This window comes from Erithacus rubecula (assembly GCF_903797595.1).
Source record: "Erithacus rubecula genome assembly, chromosome: 10".
NCBI lineage: Eukaryota > Metazoa > Chordata > Aves > Passeriformes > Muscicapidae > Erithacus > Erithacus rubecula.
Window position 1 is genome coordinate 1,235,411 of NC_136662.1, and position 14,937 is coordinate 1,250,347.

Here is a 14,937-nt window from a genome sequence, read left to right on the forward strand (position 1 = left end):
TCCATGAAAGAATTCCCCAAATATCCACCCTGAGCTGTTCCCTCTCCTCCTGTCCCTGTTCCCAGATCCTAAATCCCAAATTCCCCCAGTGTCCCCTCCTGGCAGAGCCAAAAATTCCCCCAAAAATTCCTTTTCTCCAGGCTGAGCCTTCCCAGCCCCTCCCTGGACCAGCCTCAGCATCCCCCTCCAGATGTGGGATGCATCCCCTGCCAGATGTTTTCTGGGATCCAAACCCCTGTAAATGGAATTTGCATCCCTAAGGAGCAGTTTGTGCAGGGATGGATCTGCTCAAAATCCCAAAAATCCCCCACAAGGGGAATTCTGCAGGAATCCCACATTGCTGGGAGTGCAGGGGGAGCAGCTGGGATGGGTTTGCTGTTACCCCAAAATAATCACGGGTCTGAAATGCCCCAAATTCCTACAGTTCCTGCCTGCACAGGGAAATAAACCCCGAAATGAAACCTACAAAATTAAAAAAAACCCCAAAATTAAAAAAAAAAAAACCCACCCCAAATTAAAAAAAAAAAAAAATCCACCCCAAAATTAAAAAAAACCCACCCCAAAATTAAAAAAAAAAAATCCACCCCAAAATTAAAAAAAAAAAAACCCACCCCAAAATAAAAAAAACACCAAAATTAAACCCCCCAAAATTTAAAAACCCACAAAATTAAAATAAACACCCAAAATTTAAAAAAAACCCAACCACAATTACCCCCAACATTAATAGAAAACAACCCAAAATTAAAAACAAACAAAAAAACCCCCCTGAAATTAAAACCCCCAAAATAAGAAAAACCCCAAAATTAAAAAAAAAAAAATTTAACCCCCCCAAAATAAGAAAAACCCCCAAAATAAGAAAAAAACCCCAAAATTTTGAAAACCCCACAAAATTTTTAAAAATAAATAAATAAAAAAGCCCCAAAAATTTAAAAAAACCCCCAAAATTAAAAAAAAACCTAGCAAAATTTAAAAAAAAAAACCAAACCAAAATTTTCTTTAAAAACCCCCAAATTTTTTTAAAATCCCCCAAAAATTTAAAATTCCAAGGCTGAACTCACGTGGAGTCAGTGTCCTTTTCTTTCTTGCGTATCCCAAACGCTTTCCTGGTTCGTTTTTTCAATCCTGAGGGGGGAAGGAACACCAAGAAAAATGAAATTATTTCTATAACCCCTCAAATAAATCCTCCTGAAGGTTCCTCATTCCCTCCCCACAAACCCAGAAATGAGGTGAAAAAAAAAAAAAAAACAAAAACAAAAAAAGAAAAAAAGAAAAAAAGAAGAGCAGCACCAAGGGATCCAGAATCCCAGAATTCAGGAATTTTTTTTTTTTTTTTAATTCTGCCATTTCTTTGTTCATTAATCATTAATTAATTCCCTCCCAGTGTGTGGGACTTTTATTTCCCACTTCATATTTCCCACATTATCCCAATTCTAATTCCACATTATTCCAATTCCATTCCAATTTTTATCCCACACTATTCCAATTCTTATTACTATTTTTATTCCAATTCTTATTCCAATTCCATTCCACATTATTGTAATATTATTCCAATTCTATCCCAATTTTTATTCCACATTATCCCAATTCTTATCCCACACTATTCTAATTTTTATTCCACAGTATTACAATTGTTATCACTATTTTTATTCCAATTATCATTCCAGTTCTATTCCACAATATCCCAATTCTGTGCCACACTATTCTAATTTTTATTCCAATTTTTATTTCACATTATTCCAATTCCATTCCCCATTACTCCAATTCCATTCCAATTTTTATACCACATTATCCCATTTCCATCCCACACTACTCTAATTTTTATTCCATTTCTTATTTCACACTATTCCAATTCTTATTACTATTTTTACTCCAATTCTATTCCACATTATCCCAATTCTATCCCACACTATTCTAATTTTTATTCCAATTTTTATTCCACATTATTCCAATTTTATTCCACATTATTCCAATATTATTCCAATTTCATTCCCCATTACTCCAATTCTATTCCAGTTTTTATTCCACATTATTCCAATTTATCCCACACTATTCTAATTTTTATTCCAATTTTTATTCCACATTTTCCCAATTCTCTTTCACACTACTCTAATTTTTATTCCACATTATTATCCCAATTCTATCCTACACTATTTCAATTCTATTCCCATTTTTATTCCACACTATTCTGTTCCCCACTCTGTTCCTCTTTTTATTCCACACTATCCCAATTATTCTATTCATTAATAGATATTAATTAATTTAAAAGACCAAGGCCAGGCTGGGCAGGGCTTGGAATTTCCCAGGCTTTTGGGAAAATTTTAAGATTTATTCCCCAATCCATAAATAAATAATAATGGGAAAATAAATAACAATGGGGAAAATAAATAACAATGGGGAAAATAAATAACAATGGGGAAAATAAATAACAATGGGGAAAATAAATAACAATGGGGAAAATAAATAATGGAAATAAATGGGGAATTTAATAATAATGAGAAAAATTAATAATAATGGGGAAATAAATAATGGGAAAATTAATGGGGAAAATAATAATGGGAAAATAAATGGGGGAAAATAATAATGGGAAAACAAATGGGAAACTAAATTATAATGGGAAAATAAATGGGGAAATTAAATAATAATGGGGAAATGAGGGGAAATAATAATGGGGAAATACATGGGAAATTAAATAATAATGGGAAAAAAATAAATAATAATGGGGAAAATAATACTGGGAAAATAAATAATGGGAAAATAAATGTGGAAAAATAATAATAGGAAAATGGGGGGAAATAAATGGGAAATAATGGGGCTATAAATGGGGAAACTAAATAATAATGAGAAAATAAATGGGGGAAATAAACAATAATGGGGAAAAAATAATAGTGGGAAAATGCAGGGGGAGAAAATGGGAAAATAAATGGATAACTAAATTATAATGGGAAAATAAATGGAGAAAAATAATAATGGGGAAATAAACAGAGAAACTAAGTAATAATGGGAAAATAAATGGGGAAAATAAATAATCATGGGAATATAAATAATGATGGGAAAATGGAAAACCAAAATAGCAATGGGAAAAGGAGGAAATAAAGGGGAGGGAGGCAGAACAGCCCCTCCCCTGCCAGGGCTGACCCTGCCTGGGTTTGGAACATCCCAGAATTTCCAGGTCACTGCTCTGGGCAGCAGCTCTGCCTTCCCTCCTGCCATCCCAAAACTGGGTCAGGATTCCTGCCACAAATTCTGGATTAATCCCATTTTCCTCCTCTCCCAACATTCAGTCAATTCTTCCCATAAATTCTGGATTAATCCCATTTCCCTTCATGTTCTGCCTCTCCAATCCCAAAATTGGGTTGAAATTCTGCCACAAATTCTGGATAAATCCCATTTTCCTCCTTTCCCAACATTCAGTCAGAATTCTGCCCATAAATTCTGGATAAATTCCATTTTCCATCATGTTCTGCCTCTCCAATCCTAAAATTCAGTCAGGATTCCTACCACAAATTCTGGATTAATCCCATTTTCCTTCCTGTATGTCCTTTCCAATCCCAAATTTGGATTAGGATTTCTGCCATAAATTCTGGATTAATCCCATTTTCCTCCTCTCCCAAAATTCAGTCAGAATTCTTCCCACAAACTCTAGATAAATTCCATCTTCCTTCATGTTCCTCCTCTCCAATCCTAAAATTAGATCAGGATTCCTGTCACAAATTCTGGATAAATCCCATTTTCCTCCTCTCCCAAAATTCAGTCAGAATTCTTCTCACAAGTTCTTGGTAAATCCCATTTTCCTTCATGTTCTGCCTCTCCAATCCCAAAATTGTGTTGAAATTCCTGTCCCAAATTCTGAATTAATCCCATTTTCCTCCTCTCCCAACATTCAGTCAGGATTCTGCCCATAAATTCTGGATTAATCCCATTTTCCTTCAAATTTCTCCTTTCCAATCCCAAAATTGGATCAGGATTTCTGCCATAAATTCTGGCTAAATCCCATTTTTCTTCACATTCCACCTCCCCCAATACTGGGTTGGGATTCCCTCCACGAATTCTGGATAAATCCCATTATTCCTTCACACTCCTCTTCTCCAATCCTAATACTGCATCAGGATTATAAATTATAAATATGTATTTAACAGATAAAACTTTTATTATAAATTATATCAGGATTTCTGCCACACATCCTGAATAAATCCCATTTTCCTTCATGTTCCACCTCTCCAATCCTAATATTGGATCAGGATTTCTGCCACAAATTCTGGATAAATTTTAAACTGGGCTCACCCCAAAAAGAAGTTCTACCTCTTCTTTTTATTTATTGTTTAAATTTTGCCATGTTTTTTCAGATTTCTGCCCTCAAATAAAACCCCCAAATTTTCCTCCCCAAAAACTCCAAATTCTCCTCCTCAAATCCAAACTCTCTAAATTTGCCTCAAGCCCAAACCCCCAAATTTTTCTCCTCAGATCTAAACCCCAAATCCCAAACCCCAAATTTTCTTCCTCAAATCCAAAATCCCAAATTTATCTCCTTAAATAAAAACTCACAAATTTTCCCCCTCAAACAAAACCCCCAAATTTTCCTCCTCAAATTCAAACTCCCCAAATTTGCCTCAAATCTCAAACCCCCAAATTTTATTCCCCAGATCCAAACTCCCAAATTTACCTCCTTAAATAAAAACTCACAAATTTTCCCCAGATTCAAACCCCCAAATTTTCCCCCTTAAATAAAATCCCAAAATTTTTCCCCTCAAATCCCAAACCCCCAAATTTGCTTCATCAAAAACCCCAAATTTGCCTCCCCAAACCCCAAATTTTCCTCCTCAAGCTCAAACCCCCAAATTTTCCCCTTCAAATAAAACCCCAAAATTTTCCCCCTCAAATAAAATCCACCAAATAAAAAACCACCTAAAAATAAAACAAAACCAATTTCCAACCCACAAAAATGAATTTTTTTTTTTTTTTGTGCACCCCAAAAACTGAGACCACCAGGATTATTCCAGAAATACTTTCCCAGTTTGGATGTGAGCACAGAAATCCTGGTTTGGGTTGGGAGGGAAATTAAAAAATTTAGAATTCCATCAAATTAAAAAATCTAAAATTCCATCAAATTTAAAAATTTTAAAATTCCATCTCCCAAATGTGGAAATTCCAAATTTCCAGGTTTGAGAGGATCCTGAGAAATTCCCTCTCTGGGAAAGTTTTTCCTGAGTTTTGGGGTCTGGAGAATCCTCCCATGTTTGGGGTTGTTTTTATTTTTTTTTTTTTTTTTTTTTTTGTATCATTGGGATTTTTAGACAACCATAAAAAATTGAGATTTTTCTCCCATCTCCATAAAAATGAAAAATATTCCATATATTTAATATTCTATATATATAATATCCATATCCAGCAGAAATTGCTCATCCTCTGCCATTCCCAATGAAATAAATTCCCTTTTTCCCAAGAAAAATTATCCCAAAAAAATAAAATCCATCCTGCATCCCTTTCCCACTCAGAAAAACCCATTTAAATAATTAATTACAATAATAATTAAACCCCTTTCAGGTGAGCACTGCAAGGAACTCTCAGAGTTTAAAAGTTTCACCTCCAATTAAGGCAAGCTTGACAAAACCATTGAATTAATGATATTAACATAAAAATAAAAATAAATCACCCCTGGAGGTTTCAGTGGGATCTTGGATTCCACTCTCCCACAAATCCAAACAATTTCCAATTATTTAAAATTAAAAATAAAACAGGAATTATTTCTGATTTTCCAACTTCTGTTCTAGGTTTGCATCAACCACTCAGGGAACGTTTCAAGCTGTTGAATAATTCACATTTTATGATTAGTATTTAATTTTTTCCCCCTTTTTTTTTTATTTTTCCATTTTCTTTTTCAGCCTCAATTCTGAATCAACAATTCAAACCAAGGCCTACAACAGGGCAGCTCCAATGAATCCACGTGAATCCCTCTGGAAAATTTGGAATTTTGGATTTCCAGCCAGGTTTGTGATGATTTTCCCTGCCATGACCTGCCCCTGGATTTGATGTCATGAGCTAAAATTAAAATCTCTTTTTGCTTGTGACTCTCCTCAGCACCAGGGAGAGCAGGGAAAGCTTTTCCCAGGATATAAAGGCCAAAAAAAAAAAAAAAAAAAAAAAATCTCATTTCCTTCACCCCAGAGAGCCCAAAACCCACCCCAGGAGGGGCTGGGTGGCACCTGAATTCCAGGAAATATTTAAAATATTGAAATTTCACGGCAAAGCCTCCCCAGGGGGTGGGATCCAGATTTGGGGGATATTTTGGGATGCTGCCCAATTTCTGCCTGTCATCCCAGCAAAGCCTGGCCCTGCTGCTGCCACCCAGGGGCCAGAAATCCCCCAAAATTCAATTTATTCTGCTCTTGTTGGGCCTGGAGCATCCATTCTGCTGAGATGGAATTAAATCCCAGGCGTCCTTTCCCTGCATCCTGCTCCAGCAGGAATTAAAATTATAAATAATAAAAGAGAGTTTTACATATGGCTGAGACAGACAGAGGAGAAAATTCCTGTTGTGCCCAGAGGCTTTTCCCACACAGGATCAGACAAAAAAAAATTAAATTAAAAACCAATCCCAATCCAACATTTCCTCCTCCTTCCCCAGATCTGCATCTCCACGGCAAGGGGAAAAAAAAAAATAAATAAAAAAATTTAAAAATCAGCTCAAGCTGTAATTTCCTCGTTTCCCACTGAAATGATGCTCGTCCATCTAGCCCCATCCTCTGTGCAGGATAAAATACTGATAATAAAATAAATAATAAAAATAATAATTAAGAATAGAATAATAAAGAAGTAATATTAATAATAAGAATAGAATTAAAAATAAGAATTAAAAATAAGAATTAAAAATAAGAATTAAAAATAAGAATTAAAAATAAGAATTAAAAATAAGAATTAAAAATAAGAATTAAAAATAAGAATTAAAAATAAGAATTAAAATAAGAATAAAAATAAGAATAAAAATAAGAAAAATAAAATAGAATTAAAATAGAATAATAATAAAAATAAAAATAATTAAAAATAATAAAAGTAATAATGATTCCGGGATTGAAATCCCCACGGATGCAGCCGAGCTCCGGGCTGGAGGAAGCGACGGCTCCGTGGAAAAACCGGGAATTTGCCGAGCCCGAGCTGCCTACACAGGGCTGGGGATGGAATTGCAAATAACCTGATATGAGAATCTAGAATATCCCAACCCCGGAGCTCGGGGATGGGGGCGGGGGCGGCTCGGATGGTCCAGAATGATTTTTAACATTTTGATTTTCTTGAGGAAAGGACAAACCCCCCCCCAGGAGCGCGGCCGGCTCGTCACCCACCTTCCATCATGGTGGCAGAAGCGCATTCCTCAATTTCCGAGGAGCTGCAGGAACCAGCGCGGGGGGAGCGGCTGAGCCCGGCCGAGGATGAGGATGGGGATGAGGATGAGGAGGATGCTGAGGATGCTGAGGATGCGGAGGAAGAGCGGGCTAGGCGCAGGCCATGGATGCTCCGCGCCTGTATCCCCGCGGAGGATGCTCTGCCTCCCGCCCCGCGCTCCTCACATGCGCGCTCGCTCCCGACACACCCCCCGGCAACGCTCCAACCTATTTCCCAGATCTTTTTTTAATTTTTTAATTTTTTTTTTTTTTTTTTCCCCCCCTCTCACTCTCCCTTCCACCGCTTTCCCCAAAAGCAGAACCCCGGTGCCCGCACCTCGTGACGCACTTCCCCTCCCTTAATCCTATTGCGGGCAGCACGATTAATTAATTAATTCCCTGTCAGATTAGCAGCGTGCGGGGCTGGGAATGAGGGGAAAAAAAAGCCCAAAAGGGATGAATCCCGGCTGGCTAAGGCGGAGGAGCGCGGGGTGCGGGATGCGGGATGCGGGGTGGGGGATGCGGGGTGCGGGATGCGGGGTGGGGGATGCGGGATGCGGGGTGGGGGATGCGGGATGCGGGGTGGGGGATGCGGGGTGCGGGGTGCGGGGTGGGGGGTGCGGGGTGGGGGGTGCGGGGTGGGGGATGGGGGATGCGGGGTGGGGGATGGGGGATGCGGGGTGGGGGATGCGGGGTGCGGGATGCGGGGTGCGGGATGCGGGGTGGGCGCTCCCGCAAACACGGCACGGCCAGAGCCGCTCTGACGTCACGGGCCGGCAATTAGCCCCGGGAGGAGATGCGGGAGGAATTTCTCCCCGGCTGCTTCCAGGGAATTAATCTCGCATGAAGGGAAAGGGAGCGGGGAACAAAAGAGGCCGGGGAGGCGGCGGGGGGGGTGAGGAGGAGGCAGCGCTGTGGCTGCGGCCCCCCGGTGTCCCCATCGTGCCACCCTGTCCTGTGTCCCCATCATGCCATCCCTGTCCCCCTTTGCGATATCACCTTGCCCTGTGTCCCCCCGCGATGCCACCCTGCCCCCTTTGCGATGTCACCCTGTCCTGTCCCCCTCCACGATGTCACTCTCCCTGTGTCCCCCCCATGATTTCATCCTGACCCCCCACACGATGTCACCCTGCCCTGTGTCCCCCTCCGGGATGTCACTCTCCCTGTGTCCCCCCGCGATGCCACCTTGTCCCCCGTCCCCATTATTCCCCCCCGTGTCCCCACGCTGCCACCCGTCCCTGTCCCTCTGCCATCCCGGGCCCAGCTCCCTCTGAAGATCCCCCGGGGGGTTTTGTCACCCTCCCCCTTCCCAACCTGCTCCCAGAGCTGCCCCTGGGGCCGGGGGGCATCAGCCAAAATTATCGGGATCCCCCCGGTATATCCCGAAAAAGGCGGAATTTAAACCCGCCCGGTGAAATCGCCTCCCAAATTCGGGTGATATTTTTTTTTTTCCCTGGCAGGGAAGGTGCTCTGACACCCCCTCCAGGCTTCTCCCGAATCCTCATCCCAAACCCTCATCCCAAACAGCGGGGACAGCCCCAAAACCCCCCCAAAAAAGCGGGAGCTGCCCCTGCCCCTGCTCCTCTGCCCTCCGGGCGTTTTGGGGACAGCCCCGACATTGTGACTCCTCAACGTGACCGGGATGGAAACTTTCCCTTGCACCTCTCACCCCGCATCAGCATCTCGGGGATCAGCTTGTCAGGGAGCAGTGCTCACAGGGTTTTCCCATTAAAAATAAAAAAACCCAACAAAAAACAAACAACAACAACAGAAACCCCACAAAACAAACAAACGCTGTTCTTCATTAATGAAAATCAAATTATCTGCCCCCTTCAAATATAATTTCTCAAGTAAAAACAAACAAAAATACCCCACAACAAAATAAACTAATTTTTTCCCCTCTCCTTCCCATTTAGAAATTTACTCCAGGAGCCAAGCTCCCCCAGGGGTGTGGATAAATCAGGAGGGAGCAGGGCCCTGCCCCATCCTGGCTGGTGGGAAATGCCACAGCAGGGCCAGGGAGGGGATTATGGAGCAGATGGTTCTTTAATCCCTGCCAGGATCCCCTGTGAGGTTCCTTTAATCCCTGCCAGGATCCCCTGTGACCTGCCTGACAGGGGCCCAGTGCCCTGAGCCAGCCCCAAAACACCCAGGCTGCCACACCTGGGGTGGGCAGTGCCCAAATTCCTGCTGGACACCCCAAAACAACAACAATCCTCCCCCAAAAAATCCACAGAGCAGCTGTATGGCCTGGAATCCACCCCTGGACAGGGTGGGGTGCAATCCTAAAGGGAAGCCCCTCTCCTCATCCCTGCTATGGGATGAGCTTTAGGGCCCTTCCAATCCTAAATTTGGGGATTCTGTGATCCCACACCCTGTGGGATCCAGGACAGGGGCAGTGCTCCCTTCCCACAGCTCCAGAGGGTTGATATTCCTAAACCAAGCAGGGAGAGCCAGGATATTCCTGCAGATCCTTCCCAGGATATAGGGATTATTTTAAAAGTGATTTTTTTATCAAATTTCCTATTTCAGCACTGGGTTTGGGCAGCTCCAGCTTTCCCTGGATCCATGGGATATCCCAGCCTTGTAAAACACCTCCTGCTGTGGGGCGAGACCAAAATTCCTCTTCCTGTGGCCAAAATTCACCAAGGACACCACAGAGCTGCTCCTGGAATGGGCTCTTCCCAAAAATCAGGAGGCACAGGGAGATCTCCCTGTGATGCAGCAGCATCCACCAAACCCCTCTTTCCCAGGTAAAAAGAAAAAAAAAAAGATATTTCCAAATTTTGGAATCCACACTTTGACTTCCCAACCCCTCCGAGCTGCCAAGGGGACAAATCCCATGAAAAGCCCTGGAAATCTCAGCACAGATGAAGCCAAGGGCCCGAAGATGACAAAAAAAAAAAAAAAAAAAAAAAAAAAAAAAAAAAAAAAACCAGAAAAAACCCGAATAAAGAGGCAGCAGATGAGTCAGGGCGTGCATTACTCATCCCGGCAGAGTCAGCCGCGGCTCCATGTGACGGCGGAGGAGCCCGGCCCCGCCCGGCGCCGGGATTTGCTAAATAAAACCCCAATCCTCAGCCTCAGCCTGGCAAATCCCCGGCCCTGCAGCAGCCACGGGGCGCTGACACCCCCCGCGCCCCTTAGGACGGGTTCTAGCTGAGCCTGGTGGGGATGGGCTCAGCCTGGAGCGGTGGCTGACCCTGCCCTGGGTGATGCAGGATGGAGTTTGCTGGGAAAAATTGGGTTTATGGAGGACAAGGGAAGGGAGTTTCCACTGTCCCAGCCTGGCTTGGGCACTGCCAGGGATCCAGGGGCTGGCAATTCTCTGGGAATTCTATTCCAGGCCCTCACCATCCCCACAGCCAGGAATTCCTTCCCAAAATCCATCCAAACCTGCCCATTTCCAGCTCACAGCCATTCCCTGTGCCTGTCCCCCCATCCCTTGTCCCCAGCCCCTCCAGGCCCTGCCAGGGGCTCTGCACAAGGGACAGGATCCCACAACCCCCCCAGGAGCTGCTCCTGCTCCAACCCCACAAATCCCACCACTGTCACACCCAGGGACACCCAGCAGCCCCAAAAGACCCTCCCTGCACACCCCACAACAGACCCCACCTCTTCCTGCTCTGGGATCACCCCTGGCCCCCACCCTCACCCCTAATAACCAGGGACTAATCAGGGTAATCAGCACCAGCCCCCCAAAGGGGATGAGGTGCAGCTGCCCTGGGATGCTCCAGAATACTGAAAATTGATTAATCTTTATTTTTTGGGGGGTGAAAAAAGTCATTCAGGGGCACTGGCAAAGTCCTGATGCAGGCCTGGGGTCTCACTGCCTCACCCAAAATATCTCTGAGCCAGTTTTGGGTTTGATCCCTGGGATCACCAGCCTGGGTTGGGCTTTAGGGTGGGAATGGATCCATCCCCAAGCCTGGGGGGTCAGAGCTGCAGGAGATTTTCCACCTGCTCACACTCTCCCCAAGGGTTTTCATTACTGGTTCTGGAATGGAGCTTTTGCCTCCTCCAGGTAAAATTTCCCAGCTGTGTAAAGAAATCCAGAGAAACAAATCCTGCCCTGACACAACCCAGAGCTTCAGAAATGCCAGTGGAATCTCCCACTAAAATCTGAGGTGGTTTTGGGTCTGTCTGCTTGGGCCACTGCTAATAAATATTGAATTCTTCTGAAAATTCATTTATTCACAGGAAGGAAGGGGATGGGGAGGGGGCAGAGGTGGGGGCAGTGCTGGGAAACACCTGAGGCAGCAAAGGCAGAGAAATCCCCAGCACAGCCTGGGAGCCTCTGTCTCCAGCTGTGTGGGATCCAGATGTGGAGGGATCCAGCTGTGCAGGGGTTCAGCTGTGTGGGATCCAGACGTGGAGGGATCCAGCTGTGCAGGGGTTCAGCTGTGTGGGGAATCCAGCTGTGGAGGAATCCAGTTGTGGGGGACTCCGGTTGTGTGAGAATCCAGCTGTGTCAGAATCCAGCTATGTGGGGATCCAGCTGTGGGGGAATCCAGCTGTGTAGGGAATCCAGCTATGTGGGGATCCAGCTGTGTGGGGATCCATCTGTGCAGGGAATCCAGATGTGCAGGGAATCCAGATGTGCAGGGATCCAGCTGTGTGCAGGGATCCAGCTGTGTGCGGGGATCCAGCTGTGTGTGGGAATCCAGCTGTGCAGGGAATCCAGATGTGCAGGGTTCTATCTGTGCAGGGATCCAGCTGTGTGGGGGGATCCAGCTGTGCCCGCTCCAGCTGTGTGAGCCCCGCGGGGCCCGTCCCGGCTCGGGAGCGCGCCCTGCGCGGCGCCGGGAGCTCGGCAGATGGAGCTGTGCAGCTGTGCAGGGCCGGGATGGGGCTGTACAGATGTGCAGGGGCCGGACAGATGTGCAGGCACCTCTCCTCCCCCGCGGGCAGGGCTCTGCTGTCCCCAGCAGGGCAGGGACGGAGCAGGACACGGTGCCACCCCAGGGCGGCAGAAATGTCCCAGCGCAGCGCGGCTTGGGCACCGTGGGAACAGGAATTCTTGGCTTTGGGCTCCCTGTGCCGCCCCAAAAGGGACATTTGGGTGAGCTCAGACACCCAAACCCTTCTCAGACCCGGTCACGACCCTCCCTGTCCCTCCCGGCCAGCCCGGTGTCCCCGCGGTGTCCCCGTTCCCTGTCCCTGTCCCCTCCCTGCCGCCGCTGTGCTCAGCCCTCGGCCCGGCTCCAGCTCGGGTCAAACCCGCTCCCGCCCCGGCTCCTTCTCCTTTTCACTTCTCTTTGCTCGCCCGTGGAGCCCCAGGTGAGCCCCTGGGGACCCTCGTGCCGGGTCAGAGCCTGGGAATGCTCCATCCCAACCATCCCAACCATCCCAACCATCCCAACATCCAACCGAAACCTCCCCTGCTGCCACTCGAGGCCGTTTTGTCCTGTCCCTCCTTCTGGCTCTGTCACATCACTGGACAGGAGGGCACAGCCTCACTCATCTCTAATTCCCATGGAAAAGAAAGGAATGGAAATCCAGCAGCACCCCCAGGAGAGCAGGCTGAGCTGGGAAAAAGCAGCAGGGCTGGTTTATTATTTTATTATTTTTTGTAATTATTATTATTATTATTTTATTTCTCTGCCTCCCGGGCTGGATGAACAGTGGTGAGCTCGGGTCAGGATTTTCCTGGCAGGGGCTCGGTGGGACCCCACACCCCGGGAGGGGCTGGATCTGCTCAGCCCCGGGATTGGTGTCCCTGGGTGGGTTCAGGGCTGGTGGAAATCCCCTGAAATCCCAGCGCCATTACCTCAGGGGGAAACCATGTCCTTGGGGACAGGGCTAGCTGTCACTCAGGGGCTCTGGGTGACATCCGTGGTTAATGCTGGCAGCACGGAGGGGACAGATCCCAGCACATCCCAGTGCATCCCAGTAAATCCTAGCACATCCCAGCACATCCCAGAACATTCCAATTCATCCCAGCACATCCCAGCACATCCCAGCACATCCCAGTGCATCCCTGTACATCCCAGTGCATCCAAATGCATCCCAGCCCATCCCAGTACATCCCAGTACATCCCAGCGCATCCCAGCGCATCCCAGTACATCCCAGCACATCCCAGCACATCCCAGTGCATCCCTGTACATCCCAGTGCATCCTAGCGCATCCCAGCCCATCCCAGTACATCCCAGTACATCCCAGCGCATCCCAGCGCATCCCAGTACATCCCAGCACATCCCAGCACATCCTAGTGCATCCCAGTACATCCCATAACATCCCAGTGCATCCCAGTACATCCCAGTGCATCCCAGTGTATCCCAGTGCATCCCACCACATCCCAGTGCATCCCAGTGCATCCCAGTACATCCCAGTCCATCCCAGTGCATCCCAGCACCTCCGTGTCCCAGGAAGGTGCAGACCCCCCGCTGGGGTCCCTCCCCATCCCCCCCGCGCTCCGGGAGCTGCCGGGAGTCCCTGAAGGGATTTGGGGACCCCCAGGGAGGGGGAACAGTGGCTCCCCCCTGCTCATCCCCGGGGAACGGAGCCGGCGAATCTCCCGGCACCTGAGCCGGGATTTGCACCCGAAAACCCGGGAAAACAGACGGGTCCGGGCTGGTTTTGCGGGAACATTTTCCGGCTGCAGCTGCGGGAAAGAGCCGGGAAAGGCGGCTCTGCCCAGCTCCGGAGCTGCCGCTGATCCCGGGATGTGGCAGAACTGGGTCAGGGGAGGGACGGGAATGAGGAGAGCGAGGAGGGGAGGGGAGAGGGACGGGCAGAGAGAGGGGAGAGGGACAGGCAGAGAGAGGGGAGGGGGACGGGCAGAGAGAGGGGAGAGGGACGGGCAGAGAGAGGGGAGGGGGACGGGCAGAGAGAGGGGAGAGGGACGGGCAGAGAGAGGGGAGGGGGACGGGCAGAGAGAGGGGAGAGGGACGGGCAGAGAGAGGGGAGAGGGACGGGCAGAGAGAGGGGAGGGGGACGGGCAGAGCTCCCCCCGGACCCCCTGCTCTGCCCCGCCGCTCTCTCCCGGTTCGGCGCCCTCCCCTCCCAGAGGTGCCGATGCTTCTCCAGCCCCATCGAAGGACGGGCCGGGGTGAGGGGGGATGGTTTAAATTAAAATGGGAGAGATTTAGATGGGAAATTGGGCAGGGATTGTTCCCTGGGAGGGTGGGCAGGGCTGGCACTGGTGCCCAGAGCAGCTGTGGCTGCCCCTGGATCCCTGGAATGTCCAAATCCAGGATGGAGCAGTGGCAGTGGCAGTGTCGCTGCCATGGGACACATGAATTTCCTTCCAACCCAAACCAGTTCCAGGATTCTGTCAATCCACTGGGAAAGACAAATCACTACTGGCCCTTCGAGGAGTTTCTACCGAGGAATTTTCACCGAGGTGAAAATCAGAGGTTCAAACCCTGGTCAGCTGTTGGGAAAATCCCCCAGGACCCACCGGCTGGAGCCCCTTCTGCAGGGACAGGAGGGGTGGGACAGGGACAGGGACAGAAGGTGATCTGGCAGCGGCTGCTGCATGCAGGCAGGGCAGGAGATCCACACTTGTGATCCACAGGGGACAGTCACCGCACAGGGGACACTGCCACCCCACAAAGGACA

At 47.4% G+C, this 14,937-nt stretch overlaps 1 protein-coding gene across 1 annotated transcript in view; it reads right to left on the reverse strand.

Moving 5' to 3' along the window:
* Positions 1-7,393, reverse strand: part of SGIP1 (SH3GL interacting endocytic adaptor 1) — a 48,301-nt gene extending 40,908 nt beyond the window's left edge. Inside the window, exons 1-2 of the mRNA XM_079314478.1 lie at positions 7,335-7,393; positions 1,059-1,122 (exon numbers count right to left, since the gene is read on the reverse strand). Coding sequence (XP_079170604.1) covers positions 1,059-1,122; positions 7,335-7,344 — 74 coding nt within the window. The 5' untranslated portion in view covers positions 7,345-7,393. The remainder of the gene's footprint in view (positions 1-1,058; positions 1,123-7,334) is intronic.
* Between the last annotated feature and the right edge of the window lie 7,544 nt (positions 7,394-14,937).